Source organism: Grammomys surdaster, unplaced genomic scaffold (genome assembly GCF_004785775.1).
Source record: "Grammomys surdaster isolate TR1022 unplaced genomic scaffold, NIH_TR_1.0 126660, whole genome shotgun sequence".
NCBI lineage: Eukaryota > Metazoa > Chordata > Mammalia > Rodentia > Muridae > Grammomys > Grammomys surdaster.
This window is the reverse complement of record NW_021621449.1, coordinates 1230870-1251583: the sequence shown is the minus strand read 5'-3', so window position 1 is coordinate 1251583 and position 20714 is coordinate 1230870. Positions and strand designations below refer to the sequence as shown.

Sequence of the window (20714 nt, the reverse complement as noted above, 5' to 3'; positions counted from 1 at the left end):
CTGGCTCGGGAGGGGTAGGCGCCCAAGGCTGTAGAGAGGAGTGGACAGTTCTTCCGGGAACTCTCAGAAGCCTTCCTGGCTCCACCCTGCATTTGTATTGGCTCTTGCCTCCCCCAGAACTGCTGCTGCGGTTTTCATGTGACCCCGTCTTTGTCCTCACACACTACTACTTTGTTTGCTGGCTCTGTCATGCAAGCCTCACATCTTCGCTCTGGACACTGATTGGTGGTAGCTCATCAACCTCCACACACCCCAAGGGGAAGTCCTCTACGCCAGACACAGGGAAAGGCCTCGGGCTGGCCTTTCTGGATTGCAGGGGGAGCCTGGAGCTGGGGCGGGGGTAAGGGCGTATGCAGTGGCATCCTGTGGCCAGCAAGTTCACAATTGTGGAGTTTTGCTCACGCCTCTTTTCCTTGCTTCTTGCTGTCTGCAGGCAAATTCTACTGTAAGCCTCACTACTGTTACCGACTATCTGGCTACGCGCAAAGGAAGAGGCCAGCGGTGGCTCCTCTGTCTGGAAAGGTAACGGCTTCCTTCTTGTGAGTGGGACCGTTAGATAGTCTTGTCTGTCCCGTGAGTGGACTTGAGAGGAGCTGCAGTTGACTGCAGACACACCTGCTTTATAAGCATCTAGAGGTGCCGGTCTCAGAGGCGATGCTTAGGGCTTATTCTGAACAGAAGGGCACCCTGCTGCTCACCACAACTAACGGCTGTTCCTTCCCCCGAGGTCACAGCCCTTTTCCTTATAGCTAGAGACTAGGTGGCCTCAGGAGTCCCCCTCCCCCTTTTTAAGCCCACACCCTGAGCATCTGAGGGCCAACCCCTGCTCCCTACACTGGGAAGGCCAAGCTGCCTGTAGCTGGCTGGCTCTGCCTGCTGCCTTTTAAGCCCTGCTTCCATGGGTTATTGTCTAAGCCCTCGACTTTTTCTTTTCTGCTTCAGTGAGACTGGTCTGTTCTCGTTTTCTCAAGGTGGCCTGAGTAATCTCATCACTTCATGGACAGCACGTTGACAGCATTCAAGCCGGTTACCCAATGGCTTGGGTTGACTGCAGAGGGATGGTGGGAAGAGGTGTAACAGTTGGCCTTCTGTGTCCGTGAAGTCTGCATCCTAGGTCCCATCCATGGAGGGGAAATACCACTTTGTACTGAATCCGTTCAGGCTCTTCTTTTAAGCAATGTAGTACAATAACCACTCACACCATACAGCAATTACACTGTTTCAGTCATCCGAAGAGCTCTCACAGTCGGCAGGAGAGTTCACATATGTCATGTCCATGCATCACAGATTTGATATCTGAGAGGATCGAAGACTTCTCTCCTAGGTCTACACAGTTCAGTTCTAACAGACAGACTAGCCAGTCTCGGGGGGTCATTGCCTCCTGAGTCTGGAGGCTGCAGCCAGAGTCACTGTTCTTTTTTCTCATGGACTCTTCTAGGAAGCCAAAGGAGCCCTGCAGGATGGCCCCACTGCAGATGCAAACGGACTGGCCAGCGTTGCCGCCAGCTCAGCCGAGAGAAGTCCAGGTAGCCTCACTTCCTTGTTTGGCTGGGTGGTGCGTCACTCTCTTGGCCTCTGTGATAAGGCCAAGGGGATGAGCCAGCACCTACAAACCAACATTTCTTCCATTGGGCACCAAGTAGCCCAAAACCCCCTGGACTCCTTTTTCATGTGTCAGCTGCTGGCGTTTGGGGTCCCCTTCCTCTATGGCCTGTCAGAGGTATTGGTGCAGATCGGAGGGGAGTTTCACTGGCAGACTGTGAGCCAGTGATGGTGCTGTCTGGTAAGTGGGGTTACCCCACACCCACAAGGCACACTGAGGTGCTTGGTACAGACCCTATAGGTAAACAGGAACCCAAAAGAGCTGCTATGTCCTTGACCCCGGGGAGAGCCCAGAGTGATAAGCTTCTATGTGACCCCTGTGTAGGGCTGGTTTCATGTCACAGCAATGTGTGACCGTGGCCCACAGTCTGAATGTGTTCACTGCAACTTGAAGTGTTTTGCGTCCCGTTCCCTAGCTGTGTTCAGTCCATCCATGTGACAAGGGCCACCCTATCCTAATCCCTGTACGTATCTGGGTTTCCAGTGACAGTCAGGACCCACATGCCCCACTTTCCTTACCATTTCCTGTGTCAATAGCTTCTTCCATCCTACCTCAAAAAACATGCCGACCCTGTCCATTGCAAGGCAGGATGGGGAGTGTTTGGCGCATGATGGCTGTAGAGAATTATCTTGCTTTTTAAAATTTCCCTGTCTGCCCTTGTAAGACTAGCCATAGTTCTGCATACTGCTGAGAAGTCCTGAGGCCCCTGTGGTGGCCCCAGACATCTCTCATGGGTCACTATGTATGAAGTCTACAGGGCTACATTCTCCTATATCACACATTTCCTCTTATTTAAAGCAAGTATATCTTTTTACTTTTCTTTTTTTTTATTTTACTTTTTTTTTTTTTTTGTGCATGGTTTCTGAGACGGATTCTTACTATGTATCCCTGGCTAGAACTGGATATGTTCCATCCACCTCTGCCTCCCAAGTGCTGGGATTAACAGAGTACACCACAATGCCCAGCTGCAGATATATCTTACACAGCCAGGTACAAACTCAAATAAAAATGAAAGATTATCAGCCAATGCCAGAAGCCACTAAGGAGCTGATGGATGCTTTCTGTGATGAGGGAGGGAGGAATATTTTCTTAGCTTTCAAATAGAGCTGCCTCTGTTAATGAAGGAAGGCGCTGACACAGCCCTTGGGCAGCTGTGCCAGAGGAGGGAGAATGTGCCCGGGCCTTGGCAGGGACACTTTGGGGGTGGGTTGTGTTAAGCCTCCAAGGCACAGAAACCCCAACCAGGTCCTGTGAACGTGACTTCCAGCTTCTCTATTCCCTTTTCATGCTCGGGGAAGCATTCTTAGATGCCCTGCTGGTGAGACTCAACAGTTTATAACCATGCCTAAGCTATGGGTGACTTGTAGCTCTAAGAAGTCTGCCAGCCCCTGGTGGTATTTCTCAGGAGTTGACACTCCCAGAGCACAGCCTGGCAGATGAGCGTGCCCTGGCCCCAGACACAGCTTTGGCTCTACACTGGAATGTACACACGATCATGTAAGAGCACCACCTAAGAGCTTTGCCAAGGAACCCGACTACTCACTCAAGCAAACAAAAGGCTCTGCTTTTCCTATGGATAAAGGGTGCAGGAGAGAGTTAGAAAATGATTTTCTAACACTCTAGGCTTGTGCATTTTGCCTCTCTACCTGTCTAAGGAAAGTGTAATGGGTTTCAGATTTTTTTTTTTTAGACACTCAAAAAATTAAAGGATCTATACATGAGGAGGACCATGCTCTCTATGAAACACTGAGAAAATACACTTGCCAGTGTGGTTAAAGACGCAAAACAAATAGGAACGGGCCTGAGCTAGAACAGGTTTGCAGAATAGCAAGAGACAGTCAAGATCCGGCACTCCAAAGTATCCCGTGCTGAATGAATATCCAAAGAGGGTAAGGCTGGCACTGTACCCTAGCCCAAGGGACCCCCTACAATAGGAGACCAGACTCTCTGTTTGCAAGTCATTGCCCTGAGTCCTGAATATGCTCAGAACCCTGGCTCTTGTTCTTGAGCTAACCTTTGTTAGCCACTGAAGAAGCGGGGAGAGGTTGCAGAATTATGAGTGACATTTTATAGTTGCCATGAGATAGGTTTCTGTTTCTTCTTTGGTAGAAATGTCTTTTTCAAATCCCACGTTAGCTTTGTGTGCTTGGTTAAACTTCCTCCAGAAAGCTTCAGACAAAACCCAGTGCCTCAGGCTTCCAGACTACGTCACAGAAGGGTTACTAACCTGATCCCAGTTTTGTCCCAATTGCCCATGCTCCCTGAAACCCACAGTGGAGGGGGAAGCAGGAAGAGCTTGGCTATGGCCAGCGGCCCTCCCTCCTGGTCCTGTACCTTCTTCATCTCATAGCTCTTCCCCCTTTCCTGTTCTTTCCCCTTAGGCAAGAATTAGTGCTGTGGTAAAAACAAAATGGCAGCCACAAAAATACCCCAAGATGACAGTATAACTCTCCTTAACCCCTTGTAGATCACGCTGAGTAGGCCTTAACGCATTGTCTTCTCTGGTAACCTCGTCTGCAGCTGCTGCTTGACTCCCCTGTTTGAGACACTGTTTCCAGTATTTCTGTTTGTAATGTGTGTTTAATATAGAAATCCTCTTTTTGTTCTCAAACCTGTAAATGCTCTGTTTCCAAACCACCTCTTCTCACTGCTGAAGTACATCAGTGGGCCTGGCACAGATTTTCTTACCCTGGCCTCACAGTACCTGCGTGGAGTTTAGGAGAAGTCTGGAAAAAGGACAGAGGGGAAAAAAAAAAAGCTAGGCGGGATGGCTGTTCTCTTGGGTCCATGCCCTTGGTTGCAGGTGGTTCCTTTTCGAGGTAGAGGAATCCCATTATGCAGAATGAAAAGTGAGGCACAAGGCACATGGGTGGGAAGGGGAAAGGAGAGCTTTTCTCCCTATGTGCAGTATCAGGAACATTTGCAGTACAGACCACAGAGAGCAGGAGGAACATGCTCCCTTCAAGGCTGCTGACAAACACCAGGACAGGAAGCGCTATGGAGCGGCTGCCATGCCTCCCGCATCCCACCCTGACCCTAGAGCCAAAGCTGAGCAGTGGCACTGTGTGAACCATGTACACACCTCTCAATCGTATGTCTGTGTTGTGTATGTGGGTTTCAGTTCAGTGTGTAGGCAGATACTGTTTATATATACTGTGCCCTAACTGGTAACAGTGAGACTATTTTCAAAGCTATTAGTCTGAAAGCCATAGGAACTTTCTCTGGAAGTTTACCCTGGCTTGACTCCCCCAGCATAGCCAGGATTCAGAGGGAGCCCAGCCGCTAGGCATGGCCTTATGTGGAGGCATAGATGTGGGCCTCTAAGAAGATGGGTGGTGCACACCCTTACACTCAGGTAATCAGTTTTCCTTGTCAACAAAGCAATAGTCTTACTGGTGCGGGGACCAGAGAGTCGCAGACACCTACTTTCCCTCAAGTCAGTCTGTGGGCTAAGTGTTAGCTCCACCGTGGCCATCTCAGATAGCCACTGTCTTAGCATTCACCGTGCCTGGCTGCTTCCTGCAGGACAATAGGACCCATTAGCCCCTCTGTGCCACTGAATACTAGCCAGTGAAGTAAGGGGTTCACTTTTAATCACCCTACTATTCCCTTGGGGTGAGGCAGGAGAGTGGCAGCAAATGATGCCCAAAACTGTGGTACTTAGAAGCCAGAGTGGGACAATGAGCTGTGCCAAGCAACACTTTGCTGTCCACTCTGACCTTTCCTAAAGCTTTTCATTTGCCCTTATTTTTAATCTGTGCTATTGTGAGTTTTTTTGGTGTGTTGCTTTGTGAGTTTTTTTATTTAATTGTGTAACTTTGTTTTTGCCATTACTGTGAAACCAAGGTGTTGTGCTTTAAGGTTTTTTTTTTCTTTTTGGGGTTTTTTTTTTTTTTAAACAAATGTTACATTCTTATTTAAGAGAATAAATTCCAAACAATCTTCAGGTTTCTGAGTTTTTCTTTTCTTACTCTTTTTTCTGATTGGAGGGTGGGAAGAGGGAGGCTCAGGCAGGTGTGGAGCGTGAGCTGTAGAAGCCACTGTTCCCCAGGGCCCTGACTTACGCTGAGGGGAGGGAGGGCACAGATGGCCGTGGGGACCAGGTGATCCACTTAGTGTAGTCCTGCTAATGCAAGGACCTTGTATGGGGTGTGGCACGGTACAGGATATCTTATTTTGCAGCAATTGTAAATAGAGAAAAGCAAGGAAAATGTTATTCTTGCCCATGTCTCCCCTGTTTAGTGAGCCGGCATGAGGGACCTCAGGATTGGCAGATGGAGGATAAGTATCTACACAGAGTCCAAGGCTGCTGAGAGGACATAGCGCCAGGCACCATCCTCAGAAGTGGGACTGGTTAGATGTCTTCCCCCGAATTGGTTTGCTTGCTAGGATACCCTCAGGCATTATGACCAGGGTCCTGATAACACTGAGGACCCTTTGCTCCATAGCTGGCGTCTCTCCTGTGCTGTATTAGCAGGGACCTGAGTTCCATTTTCTAGTTTCATTGGACTGCCCTCAAGCCTGGAGAGGCCAGCCTGTCCCACTCAAGCACGCTGGAGCTAGCCAAGGAGTAGTGAAACTTCTGCCATGTGAGCATGCCAGCCACGGGAAATGCAAGCCAAACGGCCAAAAGCAGGCTCCTAGGTGGCTGAGGTACTCTATACTGAGTTCATTCCGTTGGGTCCAGGGAAGTCTGAGTATTGTCTTTGCTGGCATTGTCCGGCCAGCAGCCGACCTCTGAGAAGTTGAAGAACATCAGGCTTCTTTGTGGAGTTGGCATGTTAGGCCAGGACCCTTTTTTGCCACACTAACCGACCCCTCTTTCTTTGACATAGTGTTCTGTGCCTGCAAAGAAATTGAGGAGAGAGAGGTGGCAGGTACAAGGACTGACCAAGAGCCAGTCATAAGAGAGGATCATATAGGTGTATGATCTTCCAACTCTAACCCTCTGCTGCCCTCGACGCCATTCCAGACCTAATCGTAAGGGGAGGAGTGCCATTGTCATTAGGACAGTGTATCAATTTGCCTAATAATAGCTGATGTTATTCTGTGCAAGCCCTTGTAAAGTTCCTGGGAAAATCTTCAAGGGCACTCAGTCAGTTTCTTACTGAAACAGCGTGAAATTGTTCTTTTTTTTCTTACACATTCCCTGACTTTTTTTTTTTTTAATTAAGACACTCCCTGGCACAGCAGCTGAGCAAAGGCGTGTGAGAACAGATCATACATATGACCACTCTTATTTTCATGCTGAAGTGGTGGGCAGGGTGGTGCCATGTGACTAAGGGACCCCCATGAGGGGCCCTCTAAAGTGTAAATAAGAAGAAACCACCCAGTGAGGCTCTCACCTCAGAGTAGGTGGAAGTTTTAGGAAGACTGGATTCCAGCTCCAAGCATGGTCTTACCTCACCGCTCATATGTGGCAAGCATCTAGCAAGTGCCAACAAGCAAATGAGTCATGATGCACAGTCAGGGACCCCACTGACGTTTGGACCTAGGTTATGTCACGAGCCTGCCGGCTGCTACTGTCCCTACCCAGGGTGTTTACCAAATTTCACAGTCACTCATTGTTTCCTCATGACATAGTTCCAGAGGGTGTAGGATTGATTGTGCAAAAGCACCCTCCTCAGACCCGTGGAAGGGAGGCGGGCCTCTAGGCATAGGGAGCAACCTTCAATTACTTCCGGGTGTTATTGGTCACGTGTTCACCATCTCGCTTTTACTTCCTATGGGTCATCTTTTTCTCAACTTTGCATAAGTGGTTTGTAAACATTTTTAAAAGTTTCTGGAGTGCTTTAATGAGTCTTTTAAGGGCAGTTGGCAAGAGATTGAGTTGCTGTCAACATTGAAACTTTAGTTAAGACTGAATTTAGTTACCTTGACTTTGATGGCCTTTTCTCCCAAGGAGCTGTATTCACAATATAGGCAGAATGTTCTCTAACGGTGAATCACCGTTGGTAGTAAGGGAGGCTTAGGAAACCTTGAAAGAATGCAGGGCCACGGGTCTGACCTGCTCCAGATTTTCCCGGGATATTCACTGGTCGGGTCTAACAGATAGACAGATGGAGTCAGGATTTCTGTTGGCCTCTTCTGATGTCTTTGCTCAAACTTTTTTCTGTACTTGGGTCTCTGTGATTATACCTTATGTGTTAAATTGCCCACAGTGGCTTGTGACTGTCCTCCTCCTCCTGTGACTCGGTGAGATACCGAGTCCCTCTTCATCACAGTTACTGCAGAGGAAGTAGAGCCTCATTCCTTGTATGTCCTCACCTGCAACTGTTTGTCCCCAGTAGCTAACTTTATGTGCAGTTGTCCCTGTCATTGGGACTCAGCATCTTTGTGCCCAGCATCGTATCCCTTCCTGAGACTAAGGTCAGATGGTCGCTAGGTTTGATGCTTAAGGCTGGCATACCTCTTAAGTTAAGGCTCATTCCTTGAGAAAGGCAACCTTGGTGACAGGTATTCCTTCATATAAAAATAATTACAGGAGAGCAGTGTTGTGACTCAGTGGGCCTTGTTTTTCTCCAATACACCTATGACAACAATTTGGAGAAAATTCTAGAAAATTTGGCATTCAGTATCTGCTCAGATTGAAACTTGGAAAATGAGTTGTGATTCGGACTGACTGGAACGTTGGAGAAGGAAGCTCATCTCTGACATTGGCATCCCTCAAAAGGAGATTATAATGGCTTCTGTGTCCTTTTCTAGGACTTCCAGAATCTACAATAGCAGGTTAGAAAGGTCAGCTATATGGTTTCTTTCCCACTGTTCCACCACCCGGAGAGCCGGTTGGTGGACTCTGTATAAAAGGCACAAGCTCTCCCCTAGATTTGAGTCTGATGAGGGACTAAGCCACCAGCTGTCTTCCTCTCCTCTGCTTTGTGTTCCTGGGGAGTCAACACTGTCAGGAACTGTGACACATGGAAGGAAGGAAGGTGGCTTTCCGTTTCAGGCACTCCTGGCCTGAGCCTGTGCAGTCTCTGAGAAGCTGGTGTGGGGTACGGGGACTGACTGATGGGGTACACATTACTAAAGTCAATATCCTCCTGTTTGCTACATCACCAGGAGCCAGGAATAATCTTTTGGTTCCCATTCTACACCCCCTGGGAAGGGGCTGGAGGATTATCCTCAGAAACACTGTAGAAAATTGGAGGTTTGTGACCCCCTCTTGTCTTCTTCCATGATGGACGATCTTCAGTATACCTGCCACACCTGATCACAGAATATAAAGTCGGAGGCTAGAGATATGGATGAGTGATAGGGTAGTTGTTTTAGCCTGCTCAAGGCCCTAGATCAAATCCTCAAACCCCCCATACCATTTAAAAAAAAAAAAGATAGAAAAGCAGATGATCACTAAATCAGGTGTAGGGTCGTATGTCTGTAATCCAGCATTCAAGGGGCTGAGGTGAGAGGAGGACCATGATTTCAAGACCAGCCTGGGCTACATAGCCAGCATTATGCCAACTATATAGCAAGACCCTATCTCAAAAAAGAAAAGTAGCCGGGCAGTGCTGGTACACACCTTTAATCCCAGCACTTGGGAGGCAGAGGCAGGCAGATCTCTGTGAATTTGGAGCCAGCCTCTTCTACAAAGTGAGTTCCAGGACAGCCAAGACTACACAGAGAAACCCTGCCTCAAACGAAAAAGCAAAATTAAATGGAGAAACAGGAAGGCACGTAATGGTGCTGACGACGGCAGTGCTAGCTGTGTACCAGGCACTGTCTGGATGCTCTGAATACACTCGCTAAGCCCTTCAGTGGTCTGGGCTAGAAGCAGACACGGAAGCCAAGGAGCTATAGCGGGATCTGCCCGTTTACCCACTCTGTACACACATTTCCTTTATCCCTATTCTGTCACCTCACACTCGTAAGAGAAGAGCTCTCTGAGAGTGAGAGCTTTGCACTGGCGTTTCTGTGAAGGTGTGGATGAGCCCTGTATGTCAACAAGGATGCATCTCTTTATTACAGGAAACACACGGGCCCTCTTTTTAGGGGGCAGTGATTCCCAGGCAGGGCTGGAAACTTTTCTGTTGGAAGTCAGAAGATGGCAGGACAGAGGGTTTCATCACTAATACGTAAGAGGATCATCAAACTGAGGAGGGGAGCAGTCAGCTGTGAGTTACCTGTGAGAGTGAACTGGAGTCACGGCAGATACTCACGACTAAGGCCATAGGGTTGACGGTGATGCGGACCCATCTGCGCCTCCAGGGGAAGCCCATCCTGTCAGCAGGCTTACAGATGTGTTAGCTTCACGTCTTTGCTTCTCCACCTCCTATTTTAACTTTTCCAGTGTCGGGGATGGAAGCTAAGACTTGACCCATGCCAGGCAGGTAATACCTGTGTACCGCTGAGCCAGTTTTCCATCTTCCCTTTGTAAAAACCTCCAGTGATGATTTACAGTTCCAGTGACAGTCCTCATGAGAAATTACTCTCCTGGCTCTGTGTGCTGTTGGAGTATAGGGAAGGGGGGGCATGGTTTTGTACCGACAGTCTGAGGCAAATCACCTACAGCAAGAGAAAAACAGAACTCTTACTTGTTTAGGTGCTGGGCATTGCCTTTGGGGGTCTCCTGCTTGCTAAGGACGGGCACTTTGCCATAGAGTCACACCCAGCCTCTGGAAGTTCTTCTCATTAGGCTTGATCCAGTTCCGTTTCAGAATTCTTAAAGTTACCAACTGCTAAATGTTGCGCTAGCTGTCCTTGTTATCCCAGTGACTCTGGGACTCAGGGACTCGGGTTTTGCCCCGTTGGATGAAATTTGGCCAAGCGTAGCATGCTTGCAGGAAGTCTCCTGAACATGTGTGGACACGGCCTCGCCCTAGCCTTGGAAATACATGCCTCAACAGAGAGCCCCGGAGCTTCTAGGCAGAGTGTACTTAGAAAATGGAAGAAAGAATGCAAAGAGAAAGATGTTTTCCCACATCTGTCCAGTCCCTCCTGGGTGTGGTGAGTGGCCCTGCTATATAACATTAGGTGCTCTTCTGCTCAGTAGCAGGCTGTGGCACCCCTGAGAGAAAAGGGATAAAAGAGAACAGTTGACTAACTCCATCTTTCAGTCCCTGGAATCTCTCCTTTGGGGTTCCCTCACAAGCCAGCCCTAGAAAGAGGGTAGGGTTGTTTGAGTGGCACCATGGGGGATGGACAGTCACCTTTGGAGGTGAGGGGGTGGAGCTGCAGATAGTGAGAGGTGTTTGGATCATGTTCTCAGTCTGCTGTATTGGACTGATATGCCTCAGTCTCTGGCATCTCTGGTTGCCTCTCTCTGGACACAAGCCAAAGGCTGTCTCTTAAGCATGGCAGGCCTCAGTTGGCTGCTCCTTCATGTCTTGTCTTTCCATGAGTTGGATGGCTTGGGTCAGCACCTTAGGGGAGGACCCTGAGCTCACTAGTCTTCTTGCTGTATACTCCAGACAAGCCACACTCAGATCTAGATGGCTTGGGGGACCTGTTTTCTCTGAGGTTAGAGGTCATTTGATAGAGCTTCTGAGCCAGGGTTCCCTAAGCTCAGGACTGTGGACGATTTGGACTGGGTAGTGCTTTAGGGGTCCGTCTTGTACACTGTAGTTTCTCTGGATTCTCCTCATTAGAGGCCGGGAGCATCCTCCTACTTAAGTTGGAGTGACCAGACAACATCTGTAGTTGTTTACCAGTTGACCACAATGAAGAAGTCAGATTGTGAGCTATACATATGAAGACAGGCCATTGATGATAATACACCCTGTAGAAAGTCGGGGACAAGAGGAGGAATAAGGAAGGGGGACGTGAAATCTCACTGTCCACAACAGACCTCTGGACTTTGCTGCCCACTCCTGGGTAAACCATGAACATGTGTACATCCCAGTGATCCCAGTGTGTACATGCTCGTCCAGAAAGAGAGACTCATACTGACGCTCTGGACTAAAGGATACAGACAGCCCAAGTTAGTTAGAGACCAGAACAGAACCACTACTCTCTTACTCAACCCCAGTGGGTTATCCCTGCACCCGCAGAATGTGTTTATCCCCTGTGGGGACCACAGCCTCAAAGGGCTGCAGTTATCCAAATAGAACAAGCGTAGGTCTGAAGACAGCATCTTGTTTGAGCTACTTACTGCCACCTGTTGTCCACTTCCACCGTGACCTTCCTGCACCTTGTTTCCCAGCTATAGGGAAAGGAGGGAAGGAAGCTCCCTGCTGCCCTCTATCCTAAAAGTCTCTTGTAAACAGCAAAGAGCGAAATCAAATCTATCCTGGTTGTTTAGAAGCATCTACGAATATCAAATGTGATTATCGTTGGTAGAGATTCCAGAAAGTGGCAGAACAGTTGGAGAGGGAGAAATGATTAGGCTTGGTTCTACCGGCTAGGCTAGCTGACGGGTTCACTCTGGTTCTACTGGCTAGCTGATGGGTTCTCTTCGGGGTCTAGGCACCCTGCAGGGTTAGATGGGATTGCCTGATGGGTTGTACTCCTTGCTAACAGAAAGAAACAGCTCAGTTTGAGACTTTCCAATCCGTAGCAATGCCAGGGCATTGAGCTGCACTGGATCCCAGCTCTTTCGGAGATAGTTAAATGTGGGCAAGTGTTTGCCTAATCTGCCCTCGCTTTTCCTGTAGCCTGCATGAATAGGATGTGAAGTCACCAGCTGACTCCATAAACTAAGATTGTTAACAATGCCCGATAGGGTTTACCTTAAAAGATCTATCTGTGCTTGACCTGGGGAGAACCTAGCCGAGCATCCATCCATCACAGTTCTGAGATCTGTGTGGCTCTGTATTAGCTCATTACAAAAGCCTCATTCCCCGAAGCCTGGGGTCACCTCATGGCCCACTTGCTGGAGCAGAGGCTTTAGAATCAGTGCATCAGTGAGGACCAGAGTGAGCTACAGCTGCAGAACCTAGCCTCTCTCCCCTACAGGAGCACTCACAGGGCCGGGTCCTCCACAACCTGGGTCAGTGCACTGACGGTCCCTTGGCCTGAGTTCCCAGAGTCTGTTTGGTCATCTGGAACCCAGACACTAACAGTCCTTTCCCAGCCAATCCTAGTGACCTTCTAATAGATGACAACAGAAGCATACCCGATAACCTCTGTGTCTCAGGTGGAAGGTATGGCTGTCACTAGAGGAGGTTTTAGTTCCTTTCCAAAAATAATCTCAGCTCAAGAGAGTGCGGTGTATGAGATTTTGTGTCCTTAAAGGGGAACAAAAGAAAACAGAGAGACCCTGGAAACCTAGTTCAGAGAGCCTTTCATTGACCCATCCATCACTTCCAAGATGTTTCACGAATCAGAACAAAGTCTACGCTGGGACTGTATAGCTGGCAACACGTGTGCTATTGTAGAGCTAGCTTTGACATGGACTAGGAGTGTCAAGAGGGCCCTGGCTACAGTGTCAGCCATGGAAGACTTGTGTAACAGGCACCACAGAAAACATGAGAAAATAAGTCTGGCACCTTAGGGAAAGCCCATGGCACAAATGTCTAGTCTCACTGGTCATGGGCCTCTGTCCTTCTACTGCCGCCACCTCCTGCTTGGTCTAGCTTCTGTCCAGTATACAAGCCGCTCCCTGGAACTAACTCACTGTGAAGGGAAATAGCAATTCTAAAATGCAATCATCAAAGGGCCTACACGCTGAGTGTCCCCTGAACCATTAGCAAATCTGTCAAAGCGAGCTCCGCTTTCCCCTGTATCCTCTGTACTATCTAGTGGCTTGCCCTTCTCCCTGGCTTGGTTACTTGCCATTTGTTCCCAGTGCCTGTGCACCATCATGTGAACTACTTCAAAGACCACCTTAAGTTCCTTTATCAAGATGAAGAAACTGAGCACAGTGTAATCAACTTGATTGTTAGACTGATAATGAAGCATTCTTCTGCTCGGTCCCAGGATTAGAATCTGTACCTTAGTATTGTATGGAAACATCAGTACCCCATGTTCTCATAGGCAGCAGGAGCACAGAAGTGCTAGAATAACCCCCTTCCCTAGGAAGGCTTGTGGTTTGGGGTCCACCCAGTGTGTAAGTGGGAGAATTAAAGATGAGAGCCCCTGGACAGAGAGGATGTCTGTTCCATAGACAGTGGAAGAAGGAGGGAAGGGCTAACCTAAGCCTGCTGTGTTGAGCAGGCCTTCCCTCCTTGGTGCTGCTCAGATCTTGATGGGTCTCCCATATGTAACTGGTTTGAAAGGCACAGATGTACCAGCAGAGCACACTACTTGACAGCTACCATCTTTTAGGCTCTTGAGTTTCGTGAGGGTGGGCACCAGCTAAGGAAGGGAAGACCTTAAATAGGGTTCAGTTCTCATCACATTTAAGAGAAAACATTTCCAATTCCTGGTGTTTTGACCACCCCGACACCCCAACTCCAAACACATGGTTCTTTTGTAGTCTGACCTAGTAATGGATATGGGAAGAGTTGAAATTTACATGTAAGGTATAACAGCACATGGAAAGCATGCTTGCAAGAGAGCCTCATGATACATGAGCAGTGTTGTTGAGGGAAGAAAGTAGATCCTGTTCTTCCAAAGATGCATCTTTACCTTCCTCAGTAGAGTGATGCATGCCGGGATTGCCCTTTGGCCAGATACTGTAATAATAACTAAAGAGTCTGCAACATTTTTTAAAAGCATAATCCCATGAGACCATGCAGACTGAGAGTCCCTCAGTCACCTAGCAGCAACCAAAGATGGGGAGGGAGTAGTAACTGAGGTGCCCTCACCATTCTTAAGATGGCACACACCAGCTTGTGGCATCCCTGTGGCCTTCCTGGGTACAGTGCTAATTTATTCCCTTTGGGGTTCCTCCACTCTGCTTCTCTGTTATGTGGTATTTAACTCAGAATTTCCCAAGTCTCTTGGTAATCACATATGTCTAAAACAGCTGAGTCTCCCCTGGACCCAGAAGACCTACTGCTCTCAATCCCTCCACATAAAAACACAGTTTTCCCATCAGACGTAGGGGCTGAGGGTATAGCTCAGTTGGTAGAGTGTTCGCCTAACATACAGAAAGGCCTAGGTTCCACCCCACCACCAATAAAAACCACAGTGCTTCAAACCTGTTGTAATCCTAGCACTTGGAAGGTAGAGACAGCAGGACCAGAAGTTTAAGTAAGCTACATAGAGAGTTTAAGGTTAGGCTGAGGTTCATGTATCTCTGGTGTTTTGTTTTGTTTTCATGCCATTTGACCCCAGCAGTAGGGAGGCAGGCAGATTATGTGTGACTTCAAGGCTAGCTTGGTCTACACAGAAAATCTCAGGACAGCCAGGGCTACAGAGTAAGACCTTATCAAAAAAAAAAAAAAAGATAAATAAAGGAAAAAAATAAAACCACGGTTTTCCTACCAGGTGATCCTAGCACTGGGGAGTCTGAAGAAGGGGGAACAGGAGTTTGAGATCACCCTGGGCTATATATAGCAAGATTTTTTCTTTCAAAATCAAAGTAAACAGCTGGGCAGTGACAAAGCATGCCTTTAATCCCAGCACTCAGGAGGCATAGGCAGTCAGATCTCTGAGTTCTAGGCCAGCCAGGGCTACACAGAGAACCCTGTCTCAAAAGACCGAGAGAGGGGGGGGGGCACGGCGGGGCGGGAGGGAGGGAGGACTGGGGCGACACCGAGAGCGAGGGAAGGGGGGAGAGGAGGGGAGGGGAGGGGAGGGGAGGGGAGAGGAGAGAAGAGAGATTTTGACTGGGAATGAAGGTCTGTGATGGATGTTTCCCTCCTATGCATAAGACCCTGGATCCCACCCTAGCAACACATCCCACCCCCTCTCCTTCCCCCTCCCAAGCATCCTTTCCTGTTCCGGGTCACTGGAAGAACCAGCTAGTCTTGAGGCATTTGCTGAGCAGATAGTCTTAACATTACTGATACCCAGAACCCTCAGTGTCATACATTGATCCAAAATCTAGAACCTTCTAAACATAACATCACACATGGAAAATCTCATACCAAGAAACTGTCATACACAGAGTTACTTATTTAAGCTCTCACACAAAGTATCCTGAAGCAGTGTATACAAGATAAATGTGAATCTTTAGTGAATTTTGTTACCATCTCCAAGGTATTTCATTATATGTAGACAGAAAATCCTAAGTCTGGGACATTTCTGGCCTTAACATTTCATATAAGGGACATTCAGACTGTTGGACTAGATAGAGGTTTGGAGGTGATAGTGGTTCAGTAGCTGTTGTAAACAGCTTTCTTGTCGTGGTATCTGACATGGTACCTTAGCCCTTCTGCCCCACAGAAAGCACCTTGCTGTGTGATGTAGAGAAATTCTTTGAGTGGAAGGGAGCTATGCAAAGACAGAAGTCACTTTGCTGGGCCAGTGCCTGGGAAACTCCCACTCCACACAGCTTTGGTGTTTATGGTCTTGGTGTCCTCTTAGAATCAGAAAGTCGCTTTGAAGGGTAAAACAAGTGAGCTGATCAAGTGCCCCACACACACACAAACACACAGGCAGCTGATGAGCAGAGGAACCGGGAGAAAGGGAAGACTACCCATACTGCAGGAGGCCTCTGAAGGCTGCAGGGCCTTTCAACCCTCTTCTCCCATAAATATGGAGGAAGATTGGACTCCTCATGTTAAAGCAGTCCTGAGGTAGGGAGTGGCCATCCTTTATTTCAGGATATCAGGCCAAGATGCTTCCCAGTGGGGTGCCATTTGTTCTGTTACCAGCCAAGCAGGACTTCTACATACGTAACTTTAGCGCAAAACCAGAAAGGTAGAACTGATGTCCAAGTTGATTCTTTACTGTCTTGTGACTAGCTCAGCTCAGTCACTGAAGCCAACCTGCCCCTTGTTGCTGATCAAGGTTTTGATTTTGTTTTGTTTTGATACAGAAACTTTTGTTTAGATTTCATTTCTTTATGAGACACTCCCGCCCCCATATTACCTTGACTGTCTCCAGTGCCTGAGCTCAAAGGAATCTTCCTGCCCAACCTCCTAAACAACTGGGATCAGAAGCCCAAGGTGCCACACATGGCTCTGTCTGCAGGTTTATATTCCACAGGAGACAGAGCCTGCATTCTAAGTAAGACCAGACCATGGTTCTCTTGAGAATGACCTCACTTCAGATGGTTTGATCTCTAAATCCCAGTGTATGAGGAAGCAGGAGAGAATGCACATTTCCTGCATGCCTGAGAGAGAACTGAAGTGGAATCCCTTCCTACCAGATCAGGGAAGAAGAAACTGAGGTGGCACTCCCATTGTGGCCTTGCAGGGATGGGTGAGGACAGGCTCCCAGTTCCTCCAGGTGACTCTGACCAATCTCAGTGTAGATGTGGAGTCTGGAATATGCTGTCAGCCAGGTAGCTTTTTCTGTAGGAGTTCTCATCCTTAGCATCTCCCCAGAGCCCTTGGAGGTCAGCTGTGTGGATACACGTGGAAAGCCCTAAAGCCGCTAGCTCATGGTGGTTTCTGAAAGAAAAGCCACAGCCCACATCTCCAGCAGCTCTTGATAAAAGGAGCAGAGGGTGCTGAAGGTGGGCCTCAGTGAAAGAGGAATAATTACATTAACCAGACTGGAGTTCAGTCTTTGGCACCAAAAAAGGGGGAAGAGAAACCACTTAAGGGGAGATAGATCTCTGAATGGCAGAGTCACAGGCCAGTATGTCTCAGATGGACCAATCATTTCAAGCCAGTGTATCTTGGATGGAACAGTCCTTTCAGGCCATTGTATCTTGGTTGGACCAATCACTTCAGGCCAGTGTATATCTCAGATGAACCAACCATTTAGGCCAGTGTATCTCAGATGGCCCAATCACTTCAGGCCAGTGTACCTCAGGTGGACCAATCATTTCAGGCCAGTGTATTGCAGCTAGACCAATCATTTCAAGGCACAGAGTCACTTCTTAACAAGGCTTTAGCTGATGGCCAGAGTGACCACTCCCTCTTATCATGTGTGTGATACCATATTCCAGCAGAAAGCAGGCTTCCCTGGTATAGAGGCCCAGTGGACTGGCTATGACTCTGATTGCTGGAAGGAAAAGCCCATGAAGATGGATGGGGTTGGTGGTTGGGTGAATGAATCCTGGGTGCCATGTTACTTTAAGTCCGGCGGGAGGCCACCAAGGAAGACATTTCCGATCCCTGTCCCATGTCCCCACCCCTCATCAAATTCAGGTTTTACTCAGGCTTCCCTAGCAGAAAAAATCAACCTCATCCTAACATAAATAGAACAGCTATTGTAGGAGGTAAGGTAGAGAGACTGGGTCACCGGTACCCATGAGGCCAGAGGGATTAGCCAAGCGTCCCACAGCCAGAAGTCTACTACAGTTTCTACCACATTATCTCATTGGAAAAAATAACTATAAGGGCCCAAAAGGTCCCAACACAGAGAATAAGCATTTGAGGAGGTAGAAACTACTCACTGTTGACATGTATAAAAAGATCGTACTGTATGCCATAAATAGGTGTAGTTGTTAACAGTGTATTTGTAGTTTTATTAGAGGAAAGGGGGATTGGGAAAATGAGCCAGAAATGAATTCAGGACGCGGGAAGAGAAAGCCTCAGGATGGCTTGTGTGGTACACGGTGGCCCGCAACCCCCACCCAGCACTGGAGCTTTGGGACACTGCAGAAAGGGCGGGGAGAGCAGGTGCCACTGAAGCCTGGGAACAGCACGCTGAAGCCTGTCTGCACCCCTCGTACTCCCTGTGAATCAGACAGCTACAAATAAAGGATTCTGGCAGCACTCGCACATCAGCTGAGAGCAGGTTGTCCTGTTAGCAAGCGCTGCTTTGGGGATGATGTATGGTGCTCCCGTGGGCAGTGGCTGTTCCAAAACAAGAGCCTCAGGTCAGGCCCAGGGCCTTTTTCCTATTTAGGATGCAGCCAGTTCCTGGGAGCTCTTCCCTTGTGGTATGCGTGAGGCTGTAATTGGCCTCCCTGTGACCTGAGATCAGCCTGTACCGACTGAGAGACAAATCAGCCTTGGAACTGATTCCAGGTCTTTCATTCCGCTTTTAGCTGGGAAGTCCCTCCACAGCTGCCACTCTGACAGAGCGGCATATGATGTGGAGGGAGGTGGCCATCCATCTGATGAGGCTGGCTATGCCTTACCTACTCACACCAACTTCTGCCAGCCTTATTTACTTGCTTAGAAGTACAGTCTCTGTGTGTTACCCAAGCACTCCTGGCCCAAGCAATCCTCCTGCCTCAGCTTCCTAAGTGGCTCACAAGCGTCAAAGCATTTTAAATAGCAGTGTTGAGACTGCAGCAGCTGCTCATTTTCATCCCTTGTCTCTTGTGATTCCTTCTCCCAGACACTTATACATGTCGGTAGGAGGGGCTGTCCCGGTCCGATGATGTTGAGGTCACCAGGAAGGCCTTTACCACTCCACTTCTTTCTTCCCTGCCTCACTTCACCTGTCTCATAGCTCCTTGGTCAGGACAGAGAGTCAAGGATGTTGATCTTGATTCATTGGCACTGTGCTTGCCAAAGTGCTTTAACATTGTGGGCTGGAAATGTGTGGTACACTGGACATCATCTTCCCTTTGGGAAAACTGTGAGACCCCAGTCCTTGGGGTTCTCTGCCTAAGTAGTCCTTTGTCACTGAAAGCTGGAATAAGCCAGAGCTCTATATGAGTGGCTACTAGGTGGGCCAGAGGGCAGAAACAGGGCTAACTCCCTCCTCTTACTGTTTATGGGTGGGTGGCTGGTTGGTTGGTTGATTTTTGTGGTGGCAGAGTCTCTAGCCCAGGCCAGCCTGAATTCCATATACAGCCAAGAATGACCTTGAATTTCTGATCTGCTACAATACAATCTGGTGTTTGTGCTGCTGGGGATTGAACCCTGGGGGCCTCACGAATGCTAGGCATGCGCTCTTCCAGCTGAGCTGTGTTCCCAGCCTTTTACCTGAACCCTCTGTCCACTTCTGTTGTTTGAGACAGAGTTTCACTCTGTAGCCCTGGCTGGCCTGGAATTCACAGAGCTCGGCCTGCCTCTCCCTCCCAAATGCATCTGCCACAGCTCCCAGCTTCACCTTCACTTTTGTTTGATGGTTTTGGTTTTGAGACGGGGTCTTGTTATATAGCCCAAGCTCATCTCAATGCTCCTGCCTCAGCCTTCTGAGTTCTGGGATTATAGTTGCAAGCCACAAAGTCAGGCCTTCTGCCTTTTTTTTTTCCCCAGATCTCCAGCAAGGTACTTATCAGAGCATCCTTCCATAGCACCAGACATGTGAAGGGTCTGAATAGTTCTGACTGGTCCTGACTATCTTTTTGTTAATTGTGGCATCTCCATCTCCACCCCCTAGAGCTTTGGGCTCTGGACTGCCAAGTTCTGATACTTGATGATCCATCAGCCTGCAAAGCATGTAGACTCTGCAGAGAAATAACACCAGGCAGAGGGCAGAATGCCTGCCACGCCAGACTCCAGCATGTGTCTGTTAAGACATTTTCTAATATAAAGAACCACAGTCTGGTGAAGCCTGGCAAGGGAGCGGTGACTAGGACTCTGCAAGTGTCCTCTCTTTGTGTCACAAGTCAGGGGACAACATGGTGGCCTCTTGAATTACTGCTTTCCTCTTGAAGTTCAATTCTTAGTCCCCCTGCCCACAGGCTGTGTGACCTCAGACACCTAAGTGTCTGCACACTTCAATGCTGGTTAACTACATAGTCCTCCAGAAGACCTTCCCTGAGTACCCAGGACAGACACTGCTTCCTTAGGTACTCTCATGGCCCCATAAGCATGCGTCTGTCATAGTACTTGATAACTTATGCCTGACATGCTGTCCACAAGTCTATGTAAGCGTGGAAATGGGGTTTGCAGCTGTCTTCCCCAAGATCCTAACAGAGTTCCCAGCACGGAGTAAGCATCAGCCACAAACCTGACTTTGCTTCTCCCGTGTGTTTCTGCGCTCTACCTTGCTGGGGTTAGAATGGACCAGTGGCCCTTGTTTGCCCCAAAGTGATAGCTGTTGGTCTGATTTTCTCTTTTCTCCTAAAAGAAATACTGTTATTGCTCTATACTAATGGAGTTCCTGGGAAGCTTTTGCTTGCTTTGTGTCTTGTTCCTCTTTTTATTTTTCATGTAAGAGCAGTCATCAGGCACATGCTGAGAAAGAATCTCACTGTGTGTGGTCAGGGCATCCTCATCTTTGTTCTATGGAGTTTGTGGGTGTTGATGAAGAAGGAAAGGGTGGATGA

At 48.4% G+C, this 20714-nt stretch overlaps 1 protein-coding gene across 2 annotated transcripts in view; it reads left to right on the top strand.

The window, feature by feature from the left end:
* Mical3 (microtubule associated monooxygenase, calponin and LIM domain containing 3) overlaps positions 1-20714 on the top strand; it is a 179644-nt gene that overhangs the window by 108113 nt on the left and 50817 nt on the right. For both annotated transcript variants that reach the window (XM_028761152.1, XM_028761150.1), the window contains 2 exons: positions 434-522; positions 1439-1526. In XM_028761152.1, coding sequence (XP_028616985.1) covers positions 434-522; positions 1439-1526 — 177 coding nt within the window. The remainder of the gene's footprint in view (positions 1-433; positions 523-1438; positions 1527-20714) is intronic.